The sequence below is a fragment of the Coffea eugenioides genome, chromosome 11 (genome assembly GCF_003713205.1).
Source record: "Coffea eugenioides isolate CCC68of chromosome 11, Ceug_1.0, whole genome shotgun sequence".
Lineage (NCBI taxonomy): Eukaryota > Viridiplantae > Streptophyta > Magnoliopsida > Gentianales > Rubiaceae > Coffea > Coffea eugenioides.
Window position 1 is genome coordinate 9440244 of NC_040045.1, and position 25811 is coordinate 9466054.

Genomic DNA, 25811 nt, shown 5'->3' on the forward strand with positions numbered 1-25811 from the left:
CTCCAAGAGATATTTTGGTATTAAAATTTCTATCAGCAGGATTGGATTTCCACCAAGAAGAAAGATATGATGCTTTTAACTTTATCACTATAGAAAAAATAGAAAATTTGACAATCAAAGTTCCTACTACAAGAAAGGAATTTTAGAGATTTGGAGAAAAAGATATCCATTACAGAAGAGCTATTGGGTTAAGAATGCTTGTAGCTTGAATGGAAGAATCATTCAAAAAGGGATTTCGAACTTATTCCAATGCTAGAGTAAACTCTTTAGTAATGATAGTTCTAGTCAATAATACTCTAGTTGCTGTTGAAAGTTATTTCAAAGCAAAAATTCAATATCCAGGCAAACGACACCTCAAAAGTAGCCCTAAATCTATGAAAATATATTGTCAATTCGAGCAGTATGGGAAAGATACATGCCCTACCTATAAAGAAGAAGAAGACAAAGAATTTACAGCTGACAGTAGGGTCACCTTTTATAAAGATTAATGGATTTCAATATTTCAAATATTTGATTAGAATTTCAAGTTCGAAAAAAACATGTACTAGCATATTTCGAAAAATAAAGTTTCAAGTCCAAATGGACTTTAAAGATTTTAAATCCATTATAGATTGTAATTAAAGTACATAATTCATTTCTGGAAAACTACCATAATATAGCTATGTAACTCTACAATAAAGGGCAAGTTGTATCTTGCCTACGCCTATCTTGTCTAGAAATCCATGTAAAATATCTACCTTTGTAAAAAATTTCCCATAGACTATACAAATATGAAATAAATAATCCTCTTTTGGAAAGAAGATCCTTATTCAATATTTGGTTCTTTTTCTTTTAAATATTTCATTCCTCATTGTATTATACTTCTATCTTTTGGACTACATCATGAGGTAGGAAACGAAACAAGGCTATGCTGACTATTACTGAAGGGATTGTAGAGAAGTTACCTACAAACTGTTAACATCGGTTGGCAGGTCCATGGTTGGTGCTAAGATGCATGGTAAAAGTCTCGTCGGATATCCAGTGATAGTACGATTAAACCTCTAAGAGATTCAGGTACAAAGCATGTTGGACCCATATGTTTGAAAAATTAGGAAGTATCTATTGCATATGGTATTCTTCTTTCCCTTATTTTTATATCATGATAAATATAAAAAACATATTATATTGAGATATCCTGCTACTTATAATTGAGATATGTACACATATATGTATATATACATACACATACATACATACATAAAAACATAATGTTATTCTTGGTTTTGATGATCACAAAGGTCTTTGAAATGTTTATCTAACTCTCTTCAAATATAAGTGTTTTTTGCCTATCAAAGAATCAGGTACGAATATGTCAAGAAATGAAAATCAACCAAAAGAAGAAGAAAAAACAGGGCACTCATGTCGGACGTCCGAAAGGATGAAGATCATTAAGAAGAAGATTCTGTCGGACGCTCGTGAGGAAGCATCGGACGTCCGGATGGATCGGACGTACGCCTCGGACGCACATCGAACGTGTCGGACGTCCTAAAAATTCCACAAAGTGTTGATGACTCTCTGCCAAGACTCTGTCGGACGCTTGTAAGGAAGTATCGGACGTCCTGAAGGATCGGACGCATGCTTCGGACGCACATCAATCTCATCGGACGTCCTAAAAATTTCACGAAGATTTGATAACTCTCTGGACGACGTTCGGACACAGAAGCTCGGACGATAAAATCCCATCGGACGTCCGAACAACAACTTGACTGATTTTCGGATGATGGGATTAGACGATGACTAAGCCGTCGGACGTCCGACAGCTCCAACGGCTAGCTGACTCTTCATCTGCCTTCTATCCGTTGGAAGTATTAATGAAGCCCATTTTTGGCTCCCTTTAAATACAAACGATTCGGATTCAGAAGAGGACTTTTGCACACTTTGTTTACAAGATCTCAAGAGATATTTTAGCTAGAAAATAGTCTCCAAAGCTAGATTTGTTCTCCAAGTGGTGTGAATTTCTTGTGAGCTTTTCTTTTGTGGTTGAAAGTTTCATTAGTGTAGCTTTGTTGAGGGTTATCTGAGTGATTGTAAAACTTCTTAGCTTGACTAAGTGAGGCTTAGGGTAAGGAGGAAGTGCTCCCTCCATTGTACATCTAGTTGATCATCTTTCATCAAAGAGAAATTGCTCAACCTAGTGATTGGTCTTCAAGTTTGAGGAAAGCTTGGTAGACAATCGGTTTGATATTCTATCTTATTCTTTTTGTTTAATAAAATTCTCATTGCTTATCTATACTTGTTTTTCGAATCAATATTGCTCTCTTCTTCTAATCTACTTGATTGATTATTACAAGAAAAGAAGGTAAATTTTTATTAAGCAAAAATTGCATAAATTTGATTAAGATTTTAATCAACTTAATTCACCCCCCTCTTAGGTTGTCTTTGGGCCTTACAATTGGTATCAGAGCTTGGTCTCCTAGAGATTAAGCTCTAACGGCTTGGAGTAAAGATGACAACCAGTCATGCTATGTTTGTTGAGGGGCAATCTGTTACTAGGCCTCCCATGTTCAGTGGCTCCAATTATGTTAGCTGGAAAGAAAGGATGATTATCTTTTTGCAATCTATTGATATTGAGCTATGGTTTATTGTGAGTGAAGGACCGCATGAAGCTAACTTTCTTGATGCAGATACAGGGTTGCTTCGGCCAAAAAGAAGAGCTGAAATGAATGCTCAAGATAGGACTAATCTCACATTGAATGCCAAAGCCATGAATGTTCTTTATAGTGCCTTAGATTCAAATGAATCAATTAGAGTAAAAGGCTGTAAATCGGCCAAAGAAATGTGGGATAAGCTAAGAGAAATCCATGAGAGTGGTGACAACGTGAGAGAACAGAAAAAGGCTATCTTGGTCACAAAGTATGAATCATTTAAAATTGAACCTCTTGAGGATATTGACAAAATGTATTGCAGGTTCAATGACTTGATCAAAGATCTCGAGGTGTTGGGCAAAGAGTACACCTTGGGAGAGAAGAACAGGAAAATTCTCAATGCATTGGGCAAAGAATGGGAAAATAAAGTGACTGCAATAGAGGAGACTAAGGATTTAAATTCTGTGCCTATTGAATCTCTCATTAACTCACTAACCTCTTATGAGTTGAAACTGAAATCTAAAGTGCAGGAGGAAGAGGATGCTAGAGCAAAGAGAAATATTGCTCTGAAGACTACTCAAAGTGAAGATGATCCAGGTCACTTGGATGATGAAGACTCGGATGGTGATGATAATGATCTTGCTTTCATCACAAGAGGCTTCAGAGAATCTTGAATAAAAGGAAGTTTAGAAAGGGAGGACCTAGCAATCAATTTCAAAATTATTCATCAAATGCAAGGAACAAAGGAAAACAAGAATTCAACAAGAAGCTAGTGGATAAATGCTATGAATGTGGACAGCCTGGACACTATGCAAACGAATGCCCCATGAAGAAAATGAAAGATGGGAAAGCTGATCGAAAGCCAAGATTCAACAACTTCCAGATTACTTGGAATGAATGCAACTCTGAAGGGGAAGTTGAAGAAGAGGAAGAATCAGCTCAAATGGCCTTCATGGCTATTGGAGATAATGAGGTAACTTCCATACACTCTCAGTCTGAAAGTGATGATGAAGAAGATGATGATCTTGAATCCTTTGTTGAAAAACTGCATAATGCCTTGAAGGAATCTTATGATAAAAACAAGCAGCTAAAACAGAAAATTGCTTTTCTCATTCATGAAAATACAAGTATTCTTCAACAAAATAAACAACTAAAGACTGACAATGATTGTCTTGTAAGAGCCGGATTTAATGTTCAAAATGAGCTTGATAGAAAGACAAATATTTGTAAAATGCTGAAGGAAAGACATGGTGATTTGAAGAAAAGAATGGACAACTTGGATGAGACTTTGAAAGCAAGAAAACAAGATTTTCTCAAAAAGAACATGTCATCTACCTTTCTTACTGCTCATCAAAGAACATTAGCATGCAAAAAAAAATGCACATGGTTTCACAACATATAGAAGAAATGGATTGAGATATGTCAAACCAGTACATGTTAAGGACTCTTCCATTATGTGTGATTTTTGTTGTCAAAAAGGGCATTTGAAAGGAGATTGCTATGTGAAAAGAAATCTGAACAAAGGGATGAAATGCATATGGTTAGTGAGATACAATGCTAACTATTGTGGACCCAAAAATTAAAAAGGGTACCAAACATTTTCTCTTTTCAGGAAAAAGGCTCAAACAAGTCCAAATGATTTATTGATAGTGGCTGCTCAAGGCATATGACCGGTGATCCCTCTTTGTTCATAAAGCTAAAATCAAAATCAAGTGGAAAGGTGACATTCGGTGATGATGTGAAAGCTAAGACAATTGGAATAGGTGATGTTGGTAAGGATGGTGAAACTTTTGTTCATAATGTGCTCTTAGTTGATAATTTAGGTTATAACTTGCTTAGTGTTAGTCAATTGTGTGATAAAGACTTGAATGTGTTGTTTAAAAAGCATGAATGCATTGTGCTTGATTCCAAATATAATGTTGTGTTCAAAGGTAAGAGGTTTAACGACATATATATTGTGGTTCTTGATAAAATTGATTCTTCTAGCTTCAAATGTCTTAAAGCTTCAAATGAAGATCCTTGGTTGTGGCATAGGAGACTTTGTCATTTTAACATGGATTTACTAAAGGAAATTTCGAAAAAGGAGCTGGTTAGAGGCTTGCCAAAAATCTGTTTTGAAAAGGATAAAATTTGTGATGCATGTCAATTTGGAAAGCAAACAAAAGTTTCTTTTAAACCAAAGAAGTGTGTTTCAACTTCTAAACCTTTAGAACTCTTGCATCTTGACTTATTTGGTCCTACTCAAATCACTAGCTTGGGAGGTAAGAAATACTGCTTTGTGATTGTGGATGATTATTCTAGATATACTTGGGTGATATTTCTTGCTCATAAGGATGATGCCTTCAAGAATTTCACTTCATTGTTTGCTAAAGTGCAAAATCTGCTTGGCTTAAAAATTGTTAGGATTAGAAGTGATAATGGAACGGAATTCAAGTATTGTGGTTTTCCAGATTTCTGTGATCATAATGGCATAACACATGAGTTTTCAATTGCAAGAACTCCACAACAAAATGGTGTTGTAGAAAGGAAAAATAGGACACTACAAGAGGCTGCTAGAACTATGTTAAGTGAATGTAGCTTGCCAAAATACCTTTGGGCTGAAGCGGTAAACACTGCATGTTATGTGATGAACAGAATCCTTTTGAGACCCATTTTGAATAAGACATCTTATGAACTGATTTTTGATAAAAAAACGTACGGTTGGATATTTCAAAGTCTTTGGTTGTAAATGTTTTATTTTAAATTTAAAGGAACATCTTGGTAAGTTTGAGAAAAAATCTGATGAAGGAATATTTTTGGGTTATTGTGAGAACAAAAGAGGATATAGAGTCTTTAATAGAAGGACTCTTGTGATTGAAGAAGCCATTCACATAACATTTGATGAAACTAATGATGATAATTCCAAAAGTTCGTGTGAGGATGATGATGTAGGTGTTCGTGAAGGAATGGAAAAGCTGAAAATTGGTGATGAAGAAATATCTAAACCAGCAGCAATGGAAATGATGGATGAAGCTCATAATGATCAAGAAAAGGGTGATGAAGATGAGAATGATGATTCAGTCAAAGACCTTCCCAATGCTTGGAAATTTAGCCAAAATCATCCAAGAGAGCTTATAATTGGTGATCCATCTGAAAAGGTAAAGACTCATTCTTCATCTAGAAAATTGATAGACAATTTTGCTTTAGTTTCTCTTTTTGAACCCAAAAATATCAATGATGCTTTAAAGGATGATAACTGGATCTTGGCTATGCAAGAGGAACTTAATCAATTTGAGAGAAATAAGGTTTGGACACTTGTTGATAGACCTCAAAATCAACCTATCATTGGCACAAAGTGGATATTCAGAAATAAATTGGATGATAAAGGTGTTGTTGTAAGAAATAAAGCAGATTAGTTGCTAAAGGATATGCACAAGAAGAAGGAATTGATTTTGATGAAACATTTGCTCCCGTAGCGAGATTAGAATCTATTAGAATGCTTCTTGCTTTTGCTTGTTTCAAAGGTTTCAAATTGTTTCAAATGGATGTGAAAAGTGCCTTTTTAAATGGTTTTATTGATCAAGAAGTATATGTGGATCAACCCCCTGGTTTTGAAAATACAAAATTTCCAAGTCATGTGTTTAAACTATCTAAAGCATTATATGGTTTAAAACAGGCTCCAAGAGCTTGGTATGAAAGATTAAGTGGTTTCTTGATTGAAAATGGTTTCAAAAGAGGTATTGTGGACACCACACTTTTTACTAAGCAAGTGTTAAATGACCTTCTTATTGTGCAAATATATGTTGATGATATTATTTTTGGTGCTACTAATGAGTATCTATGCAAGGATTTTTCCACCACTATGCAAAGTGAATTTGAAATGAGTATGATGGGAGAATTAAATTTCTTCCTTGGTCTTCAAATACATCAAGCCCTTGAGGGAATTTTTATAAATCAAGCAAAATATACCAAGGAATTGCTAAAAAGGTTTGGCATGGAGGACTCAAAGCAAGTTGGAACTCCAATGTGCACTTCTACAAAACTTGACAAAGATGAAGAAGGTAATCATGTGGATGAAAAGCACTATAGAGGTATGATCGGAAGCTTACTCTATTTAACCGCAAGCAGACCTGATATTATGTTTGCTGTTTGCTTGTGTGCTAGATTTCAATCTTGTCCAAAAGAATCACATTTAAATGCTGTTAAAAGAATTTTTAGGTATTTGAAAGGTACATTGGACTATGGTCTTTGGTATGCTAGATCTTGTGAATTTGCTTTATATGGATATTCGGATGCGGATTTTGGTGGTTGTCGTGTGGACAGAAAAAGTACTGGTGGAACTTGTCACTTTCTTGGTAATTGCTTAGTTTCTTGGTTTAGCAAAAAGCAAAATGCAATATCTCTGTCTACAACCGAAGCGGAATATATTGCTGCTAGTGCATGTTGTGCTCAACTTTTATGGATGAAGCATACCTTGAATGATTTTGGATTGTTATATGACTGCATGCCTATATTCTGTGATAATACTAGTGCTATTAATTTGACCAAAAATCCAATTCAACATTCTAGGACAAAGCATATAGATATAAAGCACCACTTTATTCGAGATCTTGTTCAAAAAGGTGAAATTTGTGTAAATTATGTTTGTTCTAAAGATCAATTTGCTGATATTTTTACCAAAGCTTTGCCATTAGATCAGTTCATTCATCTAAGATCAAAATTAGGAATAATCGAAAAATCATCTTAAAATTTCTCAAAGTCTTCGGACGTCCGAAAGAAGATGAACGGACGTCCGATAATGTTCTTCAGCTATTTTTTTCAGAAAACACCTGTTCGGACGAAGCTGTCGGACACACGACTTCGTTCGGCCGTCCGACAGTGCAACGGCTCACTTTTTAAAATAACTTTCTCCCTCATTTGCTTCAAACTCTTTTTCTTCTATTTCCTCTCGGACGACAACTCTCTCATTTCTCACTCTCAAATTCATACCATTCTGAAGCTCTCATTCCCAAATTGACTCAAACAAAACTTTTCCTGGTTGATTGCGATTCATTTCTCCTGATCATTTCACCGAATCGCTTAACAATTCGTAAATTCCCAAATTTCCCTCAAAACCCTACTTTCTCATAACCGCTCTGTCAAATCTTGTTCAAGGCCTTTTTGTCCCAAAATTTCTGTGCGATTCACTTCCCTACTACTGTGTGCATCATTTGCATCCTTCATTCCACACATTTCGCACAATGGTGAATCTAAGAGGAGGAAAGGTTACTGCCGGACGCAAGCATCCACTCAGGGATGAGGAGGAGGATCTTCCTACGGTCAAACGTTCATCCAAACGCTTCAAGAGAGGAGCCGTAAAAGGTCAAATGTCACGGCCTACTCCACAACCCACCTCTCAACCTGAATCTGGACAGGGAACCTCTTCTCAACCGCCTCCAAAATCAGCCACACTCCCTACATTCTTTGATGATGCGGCAAAAGACAAACACTCCTGGATATCCCAGAAAGGTGTCATCCCTCAACGAATTATAAACTCTTCTGAATTTCGCCACATAGGTTTAGAATCCATTCTGAGTCTATTTGCTTTCCAGAAATGGTCACATCTCGTTTCTATGCCCAATGTTTATTACCCTGAAATGCTGTATCAATTCTTTGCTAATCTTAGGAAAGGCACTGATCAGACTGAGATTATGTCCAGGGTTAATGGGGTAGACTTAGTCTTTGATTCTGAAATTGTGAATGATATTTTAAAAACTACTATTGAACCTGGATGCAAGGACAAAATTGCAAATTTCTTTTCCTATGAAGAGCACCCTACTGCTGATAATCATTTTGATGGGGCTAAAATGTTAACTTATTTTAAAAGAAGTTTTTCCTCCCCTGCTGATGCTAAACTGAATGATCTTGCTCCTGTGAATCTAATTGCCTTTTCAATCATTTCAAACCTGCTTGTACCCACTGATGGCCATAGAACTGATGCAAACAAAATGGAGTTGTATCTCTTTTACTGTTTTCGAGAAAAAATTCGTATTGATTTTGGTTTTGTCATGTGCAAGTTTTTACTTCGCTATGCCACTGATTCTCGCAGAAAATTATCTTATGGAAAGTTTCTTCAAAAGATTTTTGAGTTTTACAAAGTTCCAATTCTAGGTGTTTGTCCCAAAGAAGCATCTTCTTATGCCTTTACCAAAGGATATTTTGAAAGGAAAAATCTTGTTTTTAAAGATAATCTGTGGGCTTATAAGGGGGCATCATCTAGTGAACAGAGGTCTAAGACTGCACATGATCCTTCATCTGTTTCACTCACTCCCATTCATCCCAGGAAGTCTGCCACTAAAGCAGCTTCCTCCTCCAATGATGAAGTGATTGAGTTCCTTCGTGAACTCAAACAGCATGTTCTTCTTCTAGAACATGGTCTAATGCTCACCATGTCCTCTGAGCAACAAACAGCCTTCCTAGACAAAAAGAACCTTCTTTTTCCCCCACCTGTGGTTGAGGAAGTTTCCCATGACAAAGAACCACACCCCACTGATCCAAGCTCATCAATTCCAGACCCTGGTTCATCAACTCCTGTGACTCCTCATGGCCCTTCCACATCAGATAAAGGCAAGGCACCAGTTGAAGAGGCTGCTGCAGATGATGAAGAAACTGAAGAGGAGGACCTCTCCCAATATCAGCTCTCTCGAAGAACACCTGGATCCACATAGTTCACCATTTAGGACATTTACATTTTGTTTGTCTATTTCATGTGTTTGTGGTGTTCAACAATGGATATGTAGATGAATTCAACATTTGGTTATGATTATGTTTATGTTTCTTTTGGTACTGTTTAAGTATTTTGAATGATGTTTGTGGATGAGATGGATGTGATTGATTGCCCTTTTGTGATGACAAAAAGGGGGAGAGGACTGGATTGATTGATGATTGATGATTGATTGATTGATGATTTGATTAAATTTGGATTGGCTGATGGATTGAATTGGTAAAATGTTGGATGTTGGCTGCTTAATTGTCATATTTTGGATAATTGTTTAATTCGGTTGGGCAGCCAAGTGAGGGGGAGTTTTTCAAAATTTTTTATGATTCACTAAGTAAGGGGGAGTTTTCATTGCAATCATCAAATCTCATTTCAAACCTTTGTTTTGTCATCATCAAAAAGGGGGAGAATGTTATTCTTGGTTTTGATGATCACAAAGGTCTTTGAAATGTTTATCTAACTCTCTTCAAATATAAGTATTTTTTGCCTATCAAAGAATCAGGTACGAATATGTCAAGAAATGAAAATCAACCAAAAGAAGAAACAAAAACAGGACACTCATGTCGGACGTCCTAAGGAATCGGTCGGACGTCCGAAAGGATGAAGATCATTAAGAAGAAGATTCTGTCGGACGCTCGTGAGGAAGCATCGGACGTCCGGATGGATCGGACGTACTCCTCGGACGCACATCGAACGTGTCGGACGTCCTAAAAATTCCACAAAGTGTTGATGACTCTCTGCCAAGACTCTGTCGGACGCTCGTAAGGAAGCATCGGACGTCCTGAAAGATCGGACGCATGCTTCGGACGCACATCAATCTCATCGGACGTCCTAAAAATTCCACGAAAATTTGATAACTCTCTGGACGACGTTCGGACGATAAAATCCCATCGGACGTCCGAACAACAACTTGACTGATTTTCGGACGATGGGATCGGACGATGACTAAGCCGTCGGACGTCCGACAGCTCCAACGGCTAGCTGACTCTTCATCTGCCTTCTATCCGTTGGAAGTATTAATGAAGCCCATTTTTGGCTCCCTTTAAATACAAACGATTCTGATTCAGAAGAGGACTTTTGCACACTTTGTTTACAAGATCTCAAGAGATATTTTAGCTAGAAAATAGTCTCCAAAGCTAGATTTGTTCTCCAAGTGGTGTGAATTTCTTGTGAGCTTTTCTCTTGTGGTTGAAAGTTTCATTAGTGTAGCTTTGTTGAGGGTTATCTGAGTGATTGTAAAACTTCTTAGCTTGACTAAGTGAGGCTTAGGGCAAGGAGGAAGTGCTCCCTCCATTGTACATCTAGTTGATCATCTTTCATCAAAGAGAAGTTGCTCAACCTAGTGATTGGTCTTCAAGTTTGAGGAAAGCTTGGTAGACAATCGGTTTGATATTCTATCTTATTCTTTTTGTTTAATAAAATTCTCATTGCTTATCTATACTTGTTTTTCGAATCAATATTGCTCTCTTCTTCTAATCTACTTGATTGATTATTACTAGAAAAGAAGGTAAATTTTTATTAAGCAAAAATTGCATAAATTTGATTAAGATTTTAATCAACCTAATTCACCCCCCCTCTTAGGTTGTCTTTGGGCCTTACACATATATACATACATACACACACATATATATATATGTATATATGTATATATGTATATTTACATCTATATGTACATGTATATATGTATATATGTATATTTACATTTGTTTGCATATATATATATGTGTGTGTGTGTGTATACAAATTCCATTTAGAACATATACATACATATACACACACACGCTTACATATATATATGTATATATGTACATGTATATGTGTGTATATATGTATGTGTGTGTGTATATGTATACAGGGACAGACCAAAACTATATTCCTGAATACTTCATTCCAATCCAAATTTTAGAAATTCTTAGAAGAACTAACAATCCTAGACTTAATATCGAATTCAAATTTCTAAATATCCAGATTCAAATTCCAAATATATATATTTACATATATATATATATGTTCTAAATAGAATTTAGAAGACACACACACACACACATATACACATATATACATATATATATGTATGTTATGTGTGTGTGTGTATATATATATGTAGGAGATGCAAATTTATTAGTTAATTTGGAATTTTTAGGGTGCAGTAATACTCAATATAAATTAAATACCAAAGGTATTATAGAAGCAATCAGTAGTAAAGGAATCAAAATGATAAAACCAATCAGTATAGAACCAGAATTATTAGTAGGAGAAGAATGGAATGTAAGGAAACATCTAGAACTAGAAACAAAGTTAGTACCAAAAGATAATATATTATATAGAAATCTAGATGGAAACTATAATTTAAGATTTATGAATTACTTCAAAATAGGGCAAGGAGAAATTGAACTAAGAGATACGGTAGTTGTAAATTTAGAGAAAAGGGTTTTAGTAGTATTGATCAAGAAATATTAGCAGTAATATATGGACTAAATAGTTTTAGATTATTCATTATCAATAAACAAGAAATACTAGATAGAATAGATTGTGAAGTAATAGTAAAATTTTAAAATAATTAAAATAGTAAAAGAATAAGTCAAGAGAGGTGGCTTGCTTTTAAAGACACACTAATAAATATCAATTTAAGGTAAATTTTGAGCATATAAAAGGAATTGATAATAATCTTTGCTCATCAACTAAGCAGATATCTAACTTCTGATTAAAGCTTTATATACATACATATATATGTATATATATGTGTATATATATGTATGTGTATATATATGTGTATAAATATATGTATGTGTGTGTGCATATATATATTACACATATATATTCATTCATACATACATACATATATATATGTGTGTGTGTGTGTGTATGTATATATATATATGCATACATACATACATATTGACATACATACAAACATACATACATATATCTAACTTTTGATTAAAGCTTTACATACACACATATGTATACATATATATGTGTATATATATGTATGTGTGTGTATATATATGTGTATGTATGTATATATATGTGCATGCATGCATACATATATACATATATATATGTACGTGTGTGTATATATGTGCATGCATGTGTACATATATATGTGTGTGTGTGTGCATGCATGCATACATATATACTGACATACATACATATATATGTGTGTGTGTGTGATGTATGTATGCATATACATATATATATATATGTGTGTGTGTGTGTGTGTGTACATATATGTACATGCATGCACACATACATACACACATATTTTGAACTTAGTTTTTATTATACCTAAATTACCCTCATGTTTTTTAATTAGAGTTATTGCATTTCAATCATGACAATAATGACAAAAATGAAAAGTTTCCATAAGTTACATCTAAAAAATGTTAGTAATTAAAATTAAAAATTGCCCATTTACAACTATATTCACCAATTATTTTCTTCATCGGCAATTATTGTATATATTAAATTTATCTCCAATTATTATATTCTTATGCATGATAATTAAAGATAACTATATTTTATATACATATTGGTTTAGAAGAAAATCACGATTAATAAGAAAACCAAAGTCTATAAATAGTTATTGAGAAAATAAAAGGTTAAATTGATGATGAAATTCACTATTATGTCATATTGACTAAGAAAACTTCAGAAAAATATAAAAAATTATAAAAGAATATAGCATAAAAGGTTTACAAATATTGAAATTGATAAAAATTTATTGTATCCATATCATAATGTTTATGACACTGGTTTGATATAACATAGAAATCTTTCTCTTCCTACTGTTACAGTCGAAGTAAAATATACAACAACTTAATTTAGATATGATAATCTTCCATCTTCAGAGTTCAATAAACTTTTAATTATTTTGTACATAATAAACGTTTTCTATAACTAGGAAGTGCTTAATTTTGTTTACTATGTGGTTTCACAATCAATATTATGCCAACTTAGTTTAAATATGATAATCTTCCATCTTCAGAGTTTTTATAACTATAGAATGCACAATAAATTTTTAATTACTTTATACACAATAAATATTTCGTACAATTACCAATCGATTAATTTTGTTCATTATATAGTTTTTTTTTTGTTTATACTATGCCAATAATCAAAGTTTTGCACAAAAATTTGATACATTAAAAGGTTTTATATTTTGGAAAAATATTCACGTGCTTGTTATTACTAGTAATAAGCACTTCTTCGAATTCTTTCAAATGCTTTATTACATTGTCCGGGGACTCGTCTTCAGTCTTCACATCTTCAAGCAAACCGTTCTTCAATTTATCAATCCCACTCATGACAAGCCTAACCATCGAGAGCAACTCAAGATCCGAATCTTAGCTTGAGATGTGGCTATTATGCAATGCCATATAAGTCCCATTACAGCTCTAACATGAGTAGCATTGGTGACATTGGATGCAGATTGCAGCAGTCATAGCTTTATTTTTTAGAGCAGCTAAGGCATCAAATGCATGAAACACAGATCTCCTTGTTACAGATTTGGACTGCTCAGATTTGAGGAGGCATCAAAAGTGAAGCATCTTTAGGCAATCCAGAACATGGATGAAAAATTGAGGATGCGATAAAACTTGCGTATGTTTCTTCAGATGATCCACGAGTTGTTGCTCCCCATGCATTCTCAAATGTTACTACTAACTGGCCATCCATCCATGACCCTGTGGGAAGAATACATGCCAATTGCAATGCCACCACAGTAAAAATTGTTTACTTGTACCATTGCTACATAATTACGGGTTATTAATTCTACAGAACTTGGATGAAATGGAAGCAATCCATGTGTCAATTTGTGTTTGGGGTGTCCTATGAAATCAGAGTTTAGTCTTTACTCAAGCTTCGACGTAATAGACACCATCATCGTTACAATCAACATGCAGATTGGCTTTGACCTTACCAGCTACAGGGAAGCAGTAGACTAAAGTTAGAATTTTGCTATACTCATGGAAATTGGATAGAATTTTTGCAGTATATCAAAGAAAGACTCGTACAGTGGGGGCAGAAGCCCCATGTTTAGAAAGTAAGATTCTGTTGAAATGGTGCTTTTGATTAAATAGTTTCACTGCTCTCATTTAAAGGCAACTGTACAAAATCAATCTGCTTGCTCTACATTACAAAATTTGTGCTTTCTTATACCAACTAATTACAAGTATTGTCCATTAATGCTTGCCAGCTCAGCTAACTCAAACTTCTGCCCAAGCGAGAAGTGAGGTTGATGAACATGTCTTCTCTGCAGGGGATTGTCAAACCACCCATTGGATGATCACAACCAAATTCTTCCTCATCTTGGCTTAGTAACCATGGTTCGCCGTTGTGGGTCGTAGCTACGTCGTGGTCTCGATTGTTTTACATCTGTCGCAGTATATCGATTGAATATCAGGTGATACGCACATTATATCACATAAGATTTTTCAAAAAATCTGAAAAAATTACTAAAATTAGAAAATATCAAAAAAGACACAATCTGAAAAAAATATCCGAGTCGACTCGGATATAAAAGTCGATACCAAGCATCACGGATTCAAGTCAACCAAGTTAGAGCGAGTCGCCTTAGATATGGTAATATCTGCGATTTGGGGATCGATATCGTACAGTCCCTTTGGTCCAGTTACGACTCAACCGATTCATATTGGAATCGGTCAATATTTCGAACCATGTTAGTAACTCTTGGAATGCAGGCTCATTCAGGTAAGCAACGTGAATTATAAATTGCTTCTCTTTACTTTCTCCAACATAAACCGCTAAATAGCCTCTTGGAACATCTACAGAAGCTGAAATGGCAGCAGTAGATGTCAATACAGAGCACCTAAGAATTTGCTCAGCTTGAATAATACGAGGAAGATGGATAGCCATTGTTTTACAGGATGCTTCCCTGTATTTAACCAGATGAAGAAAAATATAAGGATTTAAAGGAAAAGGAAAGCTTTTGTAAAATGTTTCTGAAGAGCTAATATATGAGCATATATATAGGAGAATGACCATTTTGTTTATGTGGTAAAGAGGCTTTTCTTTGGATATCAAAGACTGGAGTGATGAGATTGAGCCATTATCATTATCACATGGTTTTGCCTCTCAACCAATGATCAAGAATATAGAACCATTTATCCTTTTGAAGTGTAGCAGGGCGTACAACTTTGTTGAACATATAGCAAGGAGGACCCATTTTGAACTTAAGGTATCAAGACTAAGAGATCAATGATTTCACACCTGAAATTATTAGACCAGAGAACCTTTTTACCAGCTAAATTTTAATGTTTTTTTTTTTTTTTTTTTTTTTTTTTTGGCAAACCCCGTACACGGGGAGGGGCGGCAGCCCCAAATCTTATTGCAAACAAAAATCACAACACTGAAAGACGGAGGAAAACCCCCCAAAAGTGACTGTTACAACCAAAACCCATCCTAACTCTCTTCACTTAACCAACGAACACCCGGCACACCACGTGCATCAAGACTAATGGAAGCCCGAACTAGCGCCGGCAGTTGATGAACCCGATCATACACCCGGGTGCCTCCAGCCCCAATAGCTGCTAGTCTATCCGCAGAAGAGTTTGCCTCCCGGAAAATATGTGAGATAGAGGCCGAAAAACCATCCAAAAGATGTCTAATCTTCCTCAAAATATTACATAATGGCCACTTAGCAATTACCCCAGAGCCAATCAATTGCACCAATGATTTTGAATCCACCTCTACCAATGCAGGACAACACCCCCTTTGAACACACAACTGCAAACCAAACAACAAAGCCAGACTTTCTGCCTCCAACACCTCATGATCTCCAAATTCTTTGTAAAAAGCAAAAATCAATTTCCCGTGACTATCACGCAACAGACCACCACCCGAGGCCCTACCATGATTCACACTAGCGTCCGAGTTGAGTTTAAGCAAACTCAGTGGCGGTTTCTCCCAGGCAACCGCACACGGGACCCCCCTCCGCGGAGGAACTTTAATGAAACTGAGTAACTCACAATCCGCATCCCCTACAAAGTGCGCCCGACGAAACTTACCTGCCCTGCCTAGCTGATCCAAAAAATAATCCACCTCGCGGAATATCCTGCCAACCTCCCATCGCATACCCTGATAACGCTCCTGGTTTCTGGCAAGCCAAAGGAACCAGCACACTACGATAGGCATGATAGCCCGAATGTGATCCTTCGCAGAGGAAGCTGCCGTAAAGTGCCAAGAGATAAAAACAGACGCCATACTAGAGCAATTATGCAGCTGAAACCCAAACCGGCCAGACACTCTCCTCCACACTTCCGAAGCAACCGGTCCAGTTAAGAAAACATGCAAAAGAGCCTCCTCCTCTAGGTAGCAACAACCGCACCGAGAGGGCAAAGCCAAACCCCGAAAACGCAATGTCACATCCAGAGGGAGGAAATTACGCACCAGTCTCCAAGCCAAAAAAGACATTTTTACCGGCAAAACCGAAGGCCAAAGAAGGGAATCGACAAGAGATCGATGCCTCCGCTGACGAAGCACCTCCCATGCCGACTTAACCGTGAAGCCCCCCGTTGGCGAGGGCACCCACACCATCATATCCTTCCGTGCTAAATCATGAGGTACCTCTTTGATCGCCTGAACGACAAACCCTGGAACCCACCGGGCGAGACGCAGCTCATCCCAGCCATCCCTAGCAATAAACTCGGAGACCATAAAATGAGGCCTGTCAGAGCGATCCACCACACTCTCTAAAGGCTCATTAAAAACCCATCTATCCTTCCAAAAATCCACAAGTCCTTCCCCTAAACACCACCTAATGTTCTGCTCAGCCATTGGACGAATGGCCACAAGACGCCTCCACGTATCTGAAGCCCGCTCTACCGATGCCTCCAAAGGATGGACTCCTTTAATGTATTTGGCATGCATGAACTTTGCCCAAATGGACTCTCCAAGCCTAAAGCGCCACCATAGTTTAGCCGCAAAAGCCCATGCCATGTCCTTAAAGGACCGAAAACCCAGACCCCCTTCATCTATGGGAAAACACAGCTTGTCCCAGGAAGACCAATGAATGCGCCTCTCCCCCTTATTATCCCAAAGAAAGGAATTACAAATTGTACCCAACCGTGTGAGTACCGCCTTCGGAGGATTCAACACCTGAAGTAAATACATAGGCAATGAAGCCAGGACATGCCGTACTAAGACCAGCTTACCCCCAAAGGAGAGCAGCTTTGTACTCCAATGCTCCAGACGGGCCCGCATTTTAGAAACTATCTCATCAAACAAGACGCCCCGCCTCCGGCCTTTATATATAGGAGCACCCAAATAAGTGAATGGGAAACATTGCCTGTGAAAGCCTAGAACCCGAGTCACCAACTGCTCCTGTTCCGACGTAGCCCCTGAAGGCAATAAAAATGAGCTCTTGCTGACATTCACCCTTTGGCCTGATATCTGCTCGTACTCCGACAAAAAACCCTTTATTGCAACCAGGCACTCCTCTGAGCATCGTGTGAACAGAAGCATGTCATCCGCGAATGCAAGGTACGGCACCGAAGGCCCTGCCGTAACAAAATGCCTACCAGACTGACGATCCAGCAGATGATGTAACCCTCGACCTAAAAATTCTGCCACTAACACAAAAAGGCCAGGGGAAACCGGGTCACCCTGCCTCACCCTGCTAAATTTTAATGTAATCTCAAATGGATTTACAAATTTGGCAAACACTGAAGGACGAAAGTTAGTACCTAATGTGGGCTTGTTCACTATTTGTCCTACAGTTAATTTAAGTTTAATGTTGTCGACATACCATTTTGAACTTAAGGTATCAAGACTAAGAGATTCAATGATTTCACACCTGAAATTATTAGACCAGAAAACTTTTTACCAGCTAAATTTTAATGTAATCTCAAATGGATTTACAAATTTGGCAAACACTGAAGGACGAAAGTTAGGACCTAATGTGGGCTTGTTCACTATTTGTCCTACAGTTAATTTAAGTTTAATGTTGTCGCACAGAATGCAATCGACATATCACTTTGAACTTAAGGTATCAAGACTAAGAGATTCAATGATTTCACACCTGAAATTATTAGACCAGAAAACCTTTTTACCAGCTAAATTTTAATGTAATCTCAAATGGATTTACAAATTTAGCAAACACTGAAGGACGAAAGTTAGTACCTAATGTGGGCTTGTTCACTATTTGTCCTACAGTTAATTTAAGTTTAATGTTGTCGCACAGAATGCAATCGATATACCTTGCTAAATCATTACATACATCAAACAGATAGACAGGACATTACAGCGTTTAAATTCATTACAGTGAGACAGCATTGTCAAATAACAGGGACTCCCATGTAATGGCTGTTTTACAAAAGCACTCTAGAAAAGTACCAATTGTAACATCTTTGAAGCAAAATCTGCTCGGTGTAGCTACATACATCAACCTGGAATTGAAAGAAAATCAACTTTAACATTTTGAAACTTTCTGAAGATATGAAGTGGCCGGGCTTGCTGTCACCTCATGGAGGGAAGGAACGTCAGAAATCCACAGTTTCACACTTCCTTTTTGGCTCATCCTTACTCTTTCAGTTCTTGAAAACTGTCCGACTATTTTTTTGTTTATTTTTTTCTAATTTGTGTTCTCTTTAAATGTTGATATACATGTACTTCAGTAACTTGGATGGGAAATGTTGATATAGTAAGGCTTTTAGTTTATTTTGTGAATAGACAAGCTTGGATTGAATGGTTGCATACTTTATCCAATCGATATATTAGCGAATAAAGAGTAGAGTACATTGATACCCGTTAACTGTTATATAAGCAGTTTGGCATAATATGAATAACCATCAACCAACATGATATGCATTACTTGTCTCTGCAGAACTAAGGGATGTTCATTGTGTTACTGGTTTATGGCAATTATACATGGATGCCCAACTTGTGTAAACAATTGGTTTAGTATATACATGTACTTCAGTAACTTGGATGGGAAATGTTGATATAGTAAGGCTTTTAGTTTATTTTGTGAATAGACAAGCTTGGATTGAATGGTTGCATACTTTATCCAACCGATATATTAGCGAATAAAGAGTAAAGTACATTGATACCCGTTAACTGTTATATAAGCAGTTTGGCATAATATGAATAACCATCAACCAACATGATATGCATTACTTGTCTCTGCAGAACTAAGGGATGTTCATTGTGTTACTGGTTTATGGCAATTATACATGGATGCCCAACTTGTGTAAACAATTGGTTTAGTATGTGGAACCATCGACAAACATCATATGCCTTGCTTGTATTTGCTGAACTTCGAGCATACAAGATAATGCTAAGAATGTACAATTAATTACTTCTAGCTAAGGAATTTGGCTTAATATCTAGAACAATCAACTGACTTTATATGCCTTGCTTGTTGCTGCTGAAATATGTGATCCTCATTATATGCCTTGGGTTAATTACTTCTTCTCTTTTTGTACAAAATGATTTTGCAAACGGGAAGTTTTCAGTAGGGAGATTCGTTGCATCCTATTCAATGACACCAAACTTAAAAATTTAACTGTAGGAGAAATAATGAATTAGCCAAAATTCCATTAGGTACTTATTTTCATCCTTCAAAGTTTGCCAAATTTGTAAATTACCTTGAGATGAAAGTAGGATTTAGCAGGCAAAAAAGTTCGTTAGCTAATAAATTCTGGTGTGCAATCATTGCCTGAGCTTTGATAGATTAAGTCCAAAAGGGGGTCCCCCTTGCTCCATGTTCAAGAAAGTTGTAGGCCATGGTACACTTCAAAAGGATACGTGGTTCTAAATTCTTGATCATTAGTTGAGAGGCAAAACCATGTGATAATGGTGATGGTTCATTAGCTTCTGTCTTTGATGTCCAAGGAAAAGCCTCTTTACCACATAATAGTACTGGTCGTCTGTTCTATATATACACTTGTTTGATTAAGTTAACACACATCTTCACAAGCATTAAAGAAATCTTTCTATCTTTGTTTGATTTAATTACAAGAAAGCATCCTGTAGAACAATGGCTATCCGTCTGCCTCATATTATTCAAGCTAAGCAAGTTCTTAGGCGCTCTAAATCAACATCCAATGCTGCTATTTCAGGTTCTGTAGATGTTCCAAAAGGCTACTTAGCAATATGTTGGAGAAAGTGAAAGGAAGCGATTCGTGATACCCATTGCTTACTTGAATGAGCCTGCGTTCCAAGATTTGCCAAGCCAAGCTGAGGGAGAATTTGGTTTTGATCATCCGATGGGGGGGTTTGACAATCCCCTGAAGATTGGCAATCCCCTGCAGAGAAGACATGTTCATTGATCTCCCTTCTCGCTTGGGTAGAAATATGAGTTTGCCGAGCTGGTGCACATTATTAGACAATACTACTAGTTAATTAAGATATCAGAGCACAATTTTGTAATTTAGAGCATGTAGATTGCTTTTGTACAGTTGCTTTTCTTTCATAAAGGCAGAACTTTATGATTATTTGATGCTTATTCTTTTCAATTATTTGTCGTTACAAGAATTCCCAAAAAAAAAAAAAAAAAAAAAAAAAATTTCTGGTAAGTGCTTTAAGTGCTGAAGATTTCTAAAACCCTTTCATTCTACACAAGTAATTGGGAAGGCATGGTGTCGGGACTCTTAAGCGTGAAAGCAGTCAAGAATTCTGATATCCTTCATTGGCAAAGTGAACCTTGGCCTACGGTGGGAAGAAACAGAATATAATTTACTGAACCTCTTGATGAATGACAAATTGTTTGATGGCATTCACCTAGCAAAGATTATGCCTATCAATAAATTATTGTTGGCTTCATGCTCACTCAGAATTAACCGCAGCATATGACATAAATCTCTTGCTGAAACTGCAGCTTCATGGTTGCTACACAGGCACGAATATCTGGTTGAGAGGACTACGGGAAACTTTCAACTTTGTTTTCTTTTTTACCACAGTCATGGTGATGTAATTTCAGATTGTATAATAGAAGAACAGCTCGTAAAAAGTTGGTGGACAAATCCCTGAATGAATTAACTTCAACATTTTGTACGGAATGCTGTGGCTTGACCTGCCGCCACATTATGGAAGGCAGGAATGTCAGTGATCCACTGTTCCACACTTCCTTCTTGTTCATACTTGCTCTTTCAGTTCTTGAAATTCATCTGACTTTTCCTTCCTTTCTGTTTTGTTCTCTTGAAATGTTTTATAGATGTTATTCAGTTACTTTGGCGGGACATATGACTGGCACTGCCTCATTTTACCTTTTCTGCACGTGATTTTATATGATTTTCAAAGTCCTTTTGTGTTTAATGTAGTTCCTCAAACCTGAGTTCCTTTTTTTTTTTTTTTTTTCTAATTCCTGATTCTGATTCTTAGCCTTAAGTTGCATTTAACAGAAAGGAGCCATTATCAATCTTGATCTGGTATGGACATAGTGAGGCTTTTCAGTTCATTCTTGGAAAAGACATGCTTGGTCACTTGCAAATTTGCATTCATGTTCTAATCATAATCCAGACTGATATATTGACGAGTAGAGTACACCAATACCCAATTTTTTAATTGTTATATAAGCAATTTGGCTTAATATGTAGAACCATCAACCGACATGATTTGCATAGCCTGTCTCTGCAGAGCTGTGTGATGCTCATTGTATTACTAGTTTATGTCAAGAATACACTGATACCCAACTTGTGTAAGCAACTGGCTTAAGATGTAATAGAACCATCAACAAACATGATATGCCTAACTTGTATTTGCTGAACATGGTGCATACAAGATGATGTTAAGAAAGCACTATTACTTGACTTCTAGTTAAGCAATTTGGCTTAATATCTATAACCATCAAACAACACTATATGCCTTGCATGTCCCTGCCGAAATATGTGATGCTCGTTATCCCACTTGTATACATCAATAGAACTACAATACCCAACTTGTCATGGAGAGAGAGTTTAGAACCACCAACCAACATAACATTCATTGCTTGTCTCTGTAGAACCATTTGATGCCCAGAAAACTTGCTAGTTTACATCACAAGAACATCTTCATGTGTCGAACCTCCTTTGCCTTTCAGCAGTTGTAACCAACTCCAAGGTTTGTGATCTTAGTGGCCACTTGGTGACTGCAATCTAACAACATAAAATGAACACTGGAGAAGTTGAGGCAAACAGCTCATGACATATAGGTTATCAATCCAAATCTGATAAATACACCTAAGGGGGCCACTTTGGTATGTTGTCACAGATTCATTACCATGGTCCATGACCTAGGTCTGATGGTTTTCTCAGGGAGGAACAGCCACATCATACTAAAACATATCATTTTCATATATGGACCACTATGTCAAATGTCTTTTACTGCCCTCACATATCAAAAGATCCTTCACCATCTTCTCCGCTAATCCCCGTACTGTTCATATCTGCTCCCATTCAAGCCAATCCAGCAAAACAAAAACTTTGTCTATGAAGTGCAAGTTTCAGTCGCAGTGAGCTTTAACCAAGAATAATGGGTATTCAAATACCACGAATTTTTCATTCTAAGCAGATTATGAATCGAGTTCTTTCAAATCCAGGATGTACAGATGTACCAAAAGGCGCCTTTGCTGTTTATGTGGGGAAAGCCAATAGGAAGAGATATGTGATACCATTATACTACCTTAACCATCCTTCATTTCACTGTTTACTGTTTACTACACCGGGCTGAAGAAGAGTTTGGATTCAGCCACTCTATGGGTGCTCTAACAATTCCACGCACTGAATAAATTTTTATCAAAAGTTTGTAGTTATATGACTTTCTCCAATTATTGATCATTAAATTATGACTTTTAGAATATCAAATTTGTTAGCAGAAAATGAAAAATGGAAAGTTGGAGCGAGAATAGGAGACTATACTGCCTCGTCAAATTAAGGGGATGTTTATTACTGGAGCATTTTCCATAGTTCATGTGTGATACCACATTCTCATTTACTCAGAGCTATGTCTGAAAGAAATCCTAAAGCTGAAAGGCATTAGCTACATGGCTTAGATTTAAGTTCAACTTGTGATTAAAATAATCTTGGACTTACTCAAAAAAAAAAAAAAAGAAGATCTTGGAGGTTCAAGTATTCAGTAGGCCAGTAGATTGGTTGCTCGATATGCAACAATAGTAAAACTTACATAAATCAACTGTATGAGGAATACTGAATAAGCTCGCATTCCATTAGGCAGTGATTTTCACCCTTCATTGTTTGCCAAACTTGTAAATTATTTGGAGATGAAAAGCGGGATTTAACAGCTGAAAAAGCTTTGTAGCTACAATATCTGGTATGCAATCATTGAACGCTTCTCCCCAGTCTTGATTTCTTAATTTCTGTAGTCCTCACTGTTTCTTGTTGAAGGAAGTGGTAGGCCCTGATAGATTTCAATCAGCACATGGTTCTAAATTCTTGGTCATGAGTTGAAGACATAACCATGTGATACCTCATCAGCTATTGTCAATAATATCCATCAAAATGCCTCATTGGTCATTACCACATATATAGCATTAAGATAACATATTCGTGATTCTTCTATATATACCCTTCTAACTTGTCTGATCAACATAAGCTATCACAAATACTGATTTAAGCTTTTTCTACTTTGTCCCGTAAGTCTTCCTACCTTTTTTTCGTTCAACCTATACAACAAACCATTCAGCAGAGTAATGGCCATCCGCCTGCCTCGTATTATTCAAGCTAAGCAAATCCTAAGACGGTCTTCAAAGGATGTTTTGAAGGGCTACATTGCGGTGTATGTTGGAGAAAGTGAAAAGAAACGATTTGTGGTTCCCATTTCTTACCTGAATCAGCCTGCATTCCAAGAATTGTTGAGTCAAGCTGAGGAAGAATTTGGCTTTGATCATCCAATGGGGGGTTTGACAATCCCTTGCAGAGAAGACAAGTTCATTGATGTGACCTCTTGCTTGAGTTAAAACATGACTTAGGAGCACTGGTATGCAAAATTAGAGAATAGTAGTAGTTGATAGCAAGGCACAATTTTTGTAACGTAGAAAACAGATTAATGTTGTACAGTATTTTCTTCCATCAAACAGGAGGATTATGAATAATAGCACCTTCTTATTCTGCACTCTCTCACGCTTTTTCTAATCCCTTGTAAGCATGAAATTTGATTGGAAAAGGAAGAAAAGGAAATGCAGTCCATACTTCAAAACAGATGAAGATCTAATTGATGAGGGAAATGAAGAACTATAATTCTTTTTGTTCCTTAACCTATCAAGCTAATGATCTTCCAACAATCTTCCCCTCTCCCCTCTGATGCATCATCCATCCATCATGAAATTGAAAGTTAATATCAAAAAGAGAATGGACCAAGTTGATAACCTTATTTGGAAAATCATTATTTTACTAATACATCGATAGTCATCTGTGGTGTTTTCGCTGAACAGGGGAAAAAAAAAGTAAATGTAGCAATGAATAATCAAAAACGTTTCTTTAAATGCATGTTAGCTCCCCATATTACTTTGTTAAATGTTCAAAATAAGTGTTGCTGATCATAAAGCAGACAAGGAAAAGAGTTCCAAATGGGCTGGGATCTAAAGCAGCAAAACTAAGTAGCTCAGGAATCTTCTGAAGCATAGCCATTTCTTCTTCTTTTAAGGACACCTATGCTTCAATTCCATCACCAGATCTTGTATCCATGAGGATGAGCATAGTTGTTAGTCCAATTTCGTCTTTACCAGCACTTCCGATAGATGCTCAAATGGGCTTCCCCCATCAAAAATCTGCTTTATTGATTCCATTATTGCGAAGACTCAACACAGCCAAGCATTCAACATCAAGATTGCCACTAAGTAGTTGTTCCAATTCTTTCAAATGCTTCATTAGATTGGTCAGAGACCCGTTTTCACTTTAACTCTTCAAGAAAAACGTTGTCCATTTTATGATACACCTAACCATCAAGGGCAAATCAAGATCTGAATTTGGCATGCATTGAGCATATGTTCCCCGTAAGATGTTGCCAATGGAATAACATGGCAAAGGTGGGGATATTTTGGCTTCAAATTCACCGCAAAAGTTAAAATAGACTGTTTTGTATTCCAAATCTTTGCTTGAAATGTGGCAATTACGCATCGCCAGATAAGTCCTACTGCAATTGTAGCACGACTGGCATTTGTAACATTTGATGCAGCATTGATAGATATATCTTCTAGACAGTGGCGGAGCCAGAAAAATTCTTAGTAGGGGCAAAAGCAACACTAAAATTTTTACCTACTCTTTTTCTATTTTTTAAGCAAAAAAAAAAAAAAAATTCACCAACAAGTACAAATGATGCATTTATTCCATGAAAAACATAAAAAGATAAATTTAAAATTATTAATGTAATAATAATTTTATTTCAAAAACAGACTAAACTATTTATAACTGCTCACTGCGAGTTTTTATATTTTGATAACTAACTTGGTTGTGGAAGTAAGAAAGGCTCTGGTTGTGGAGGGAAAATGGGGGATC

The 25811-nt window shown here is 36.5% G+C and overlaps 2 protein-coding genes and 1 pseudogene across 2 annotated transcripts; 2 read left to right on the forward strand and 1 right to left on the reverse strand.

Annotated features, from left to right (window-relative positions):
• Positions 1–14562: 14562 nt before the first annotated feature.
• Positions 14563–15237, reverse strand: LOC113751925 (auxin-responsive protein SAUR22-like). The gene is made up of 2 exons (XM_027296070.1): positions 15038–15237; positions 14563–14674 (listed from the first exon to the last, which is right to left on the reverse strand). Exons 1-2 carry the CDS (start codon positions 15235–15237, stop codon positions 14563–14565), a joined length of 312 nt encoding a protein of 103 aa, XP_027151871.1.
• A 5067-nt stretch (positions 15238–20304) lies between these two features.
• Positions 20305–20816, forward strand: LOC113753610 (annotated as a pseudogene).
• Positions 20817–23922: 3106 nt separating this feature from the next.
• LOC113753608 (auxin-responsive protein SAUR21-like) lies at positions 23923–24429 on the forward strand. Its single transcript, XM_027297802.1, has one exon. The coding sequence runs from the start codon at positions 24008–24010 to the stop codon at positions 24272–24274; it is 267 nt and encodes an 88-aa protein (XP_027153603.1). The 5' UTR covers positions 23923–24007; the 3' UTR covers positions 24275–24429.
• The last annotated feature ends 1382 nt before the right edge of the window (positions 24430–25811 follow it).

Bases quoted from the DNA above. Each gene is read 5' to 3' on its own strand.
- LOC113751925 (XM_027296070.1), bottom strand. From the start codon at position 15,237: ATGGCTATCCATCTTCCTCGTATTATTCAAGCTGAGCAAATTCTTAGG. The intron at 14,675-15,037 runs GTTCGAAATATT...ATGGTTACTAAG, and splicing joins TTCCAAGAGTTACTAACATG to CCAAGATGAGGAAGAATTTG.
- LOC113753608 (XM_027297802.1), top strand. From the start codon at position 24,008: ATGGCCATCCGCCTGCCTCGTATTATTCAAGCTAAGCAAATCCTAAGA.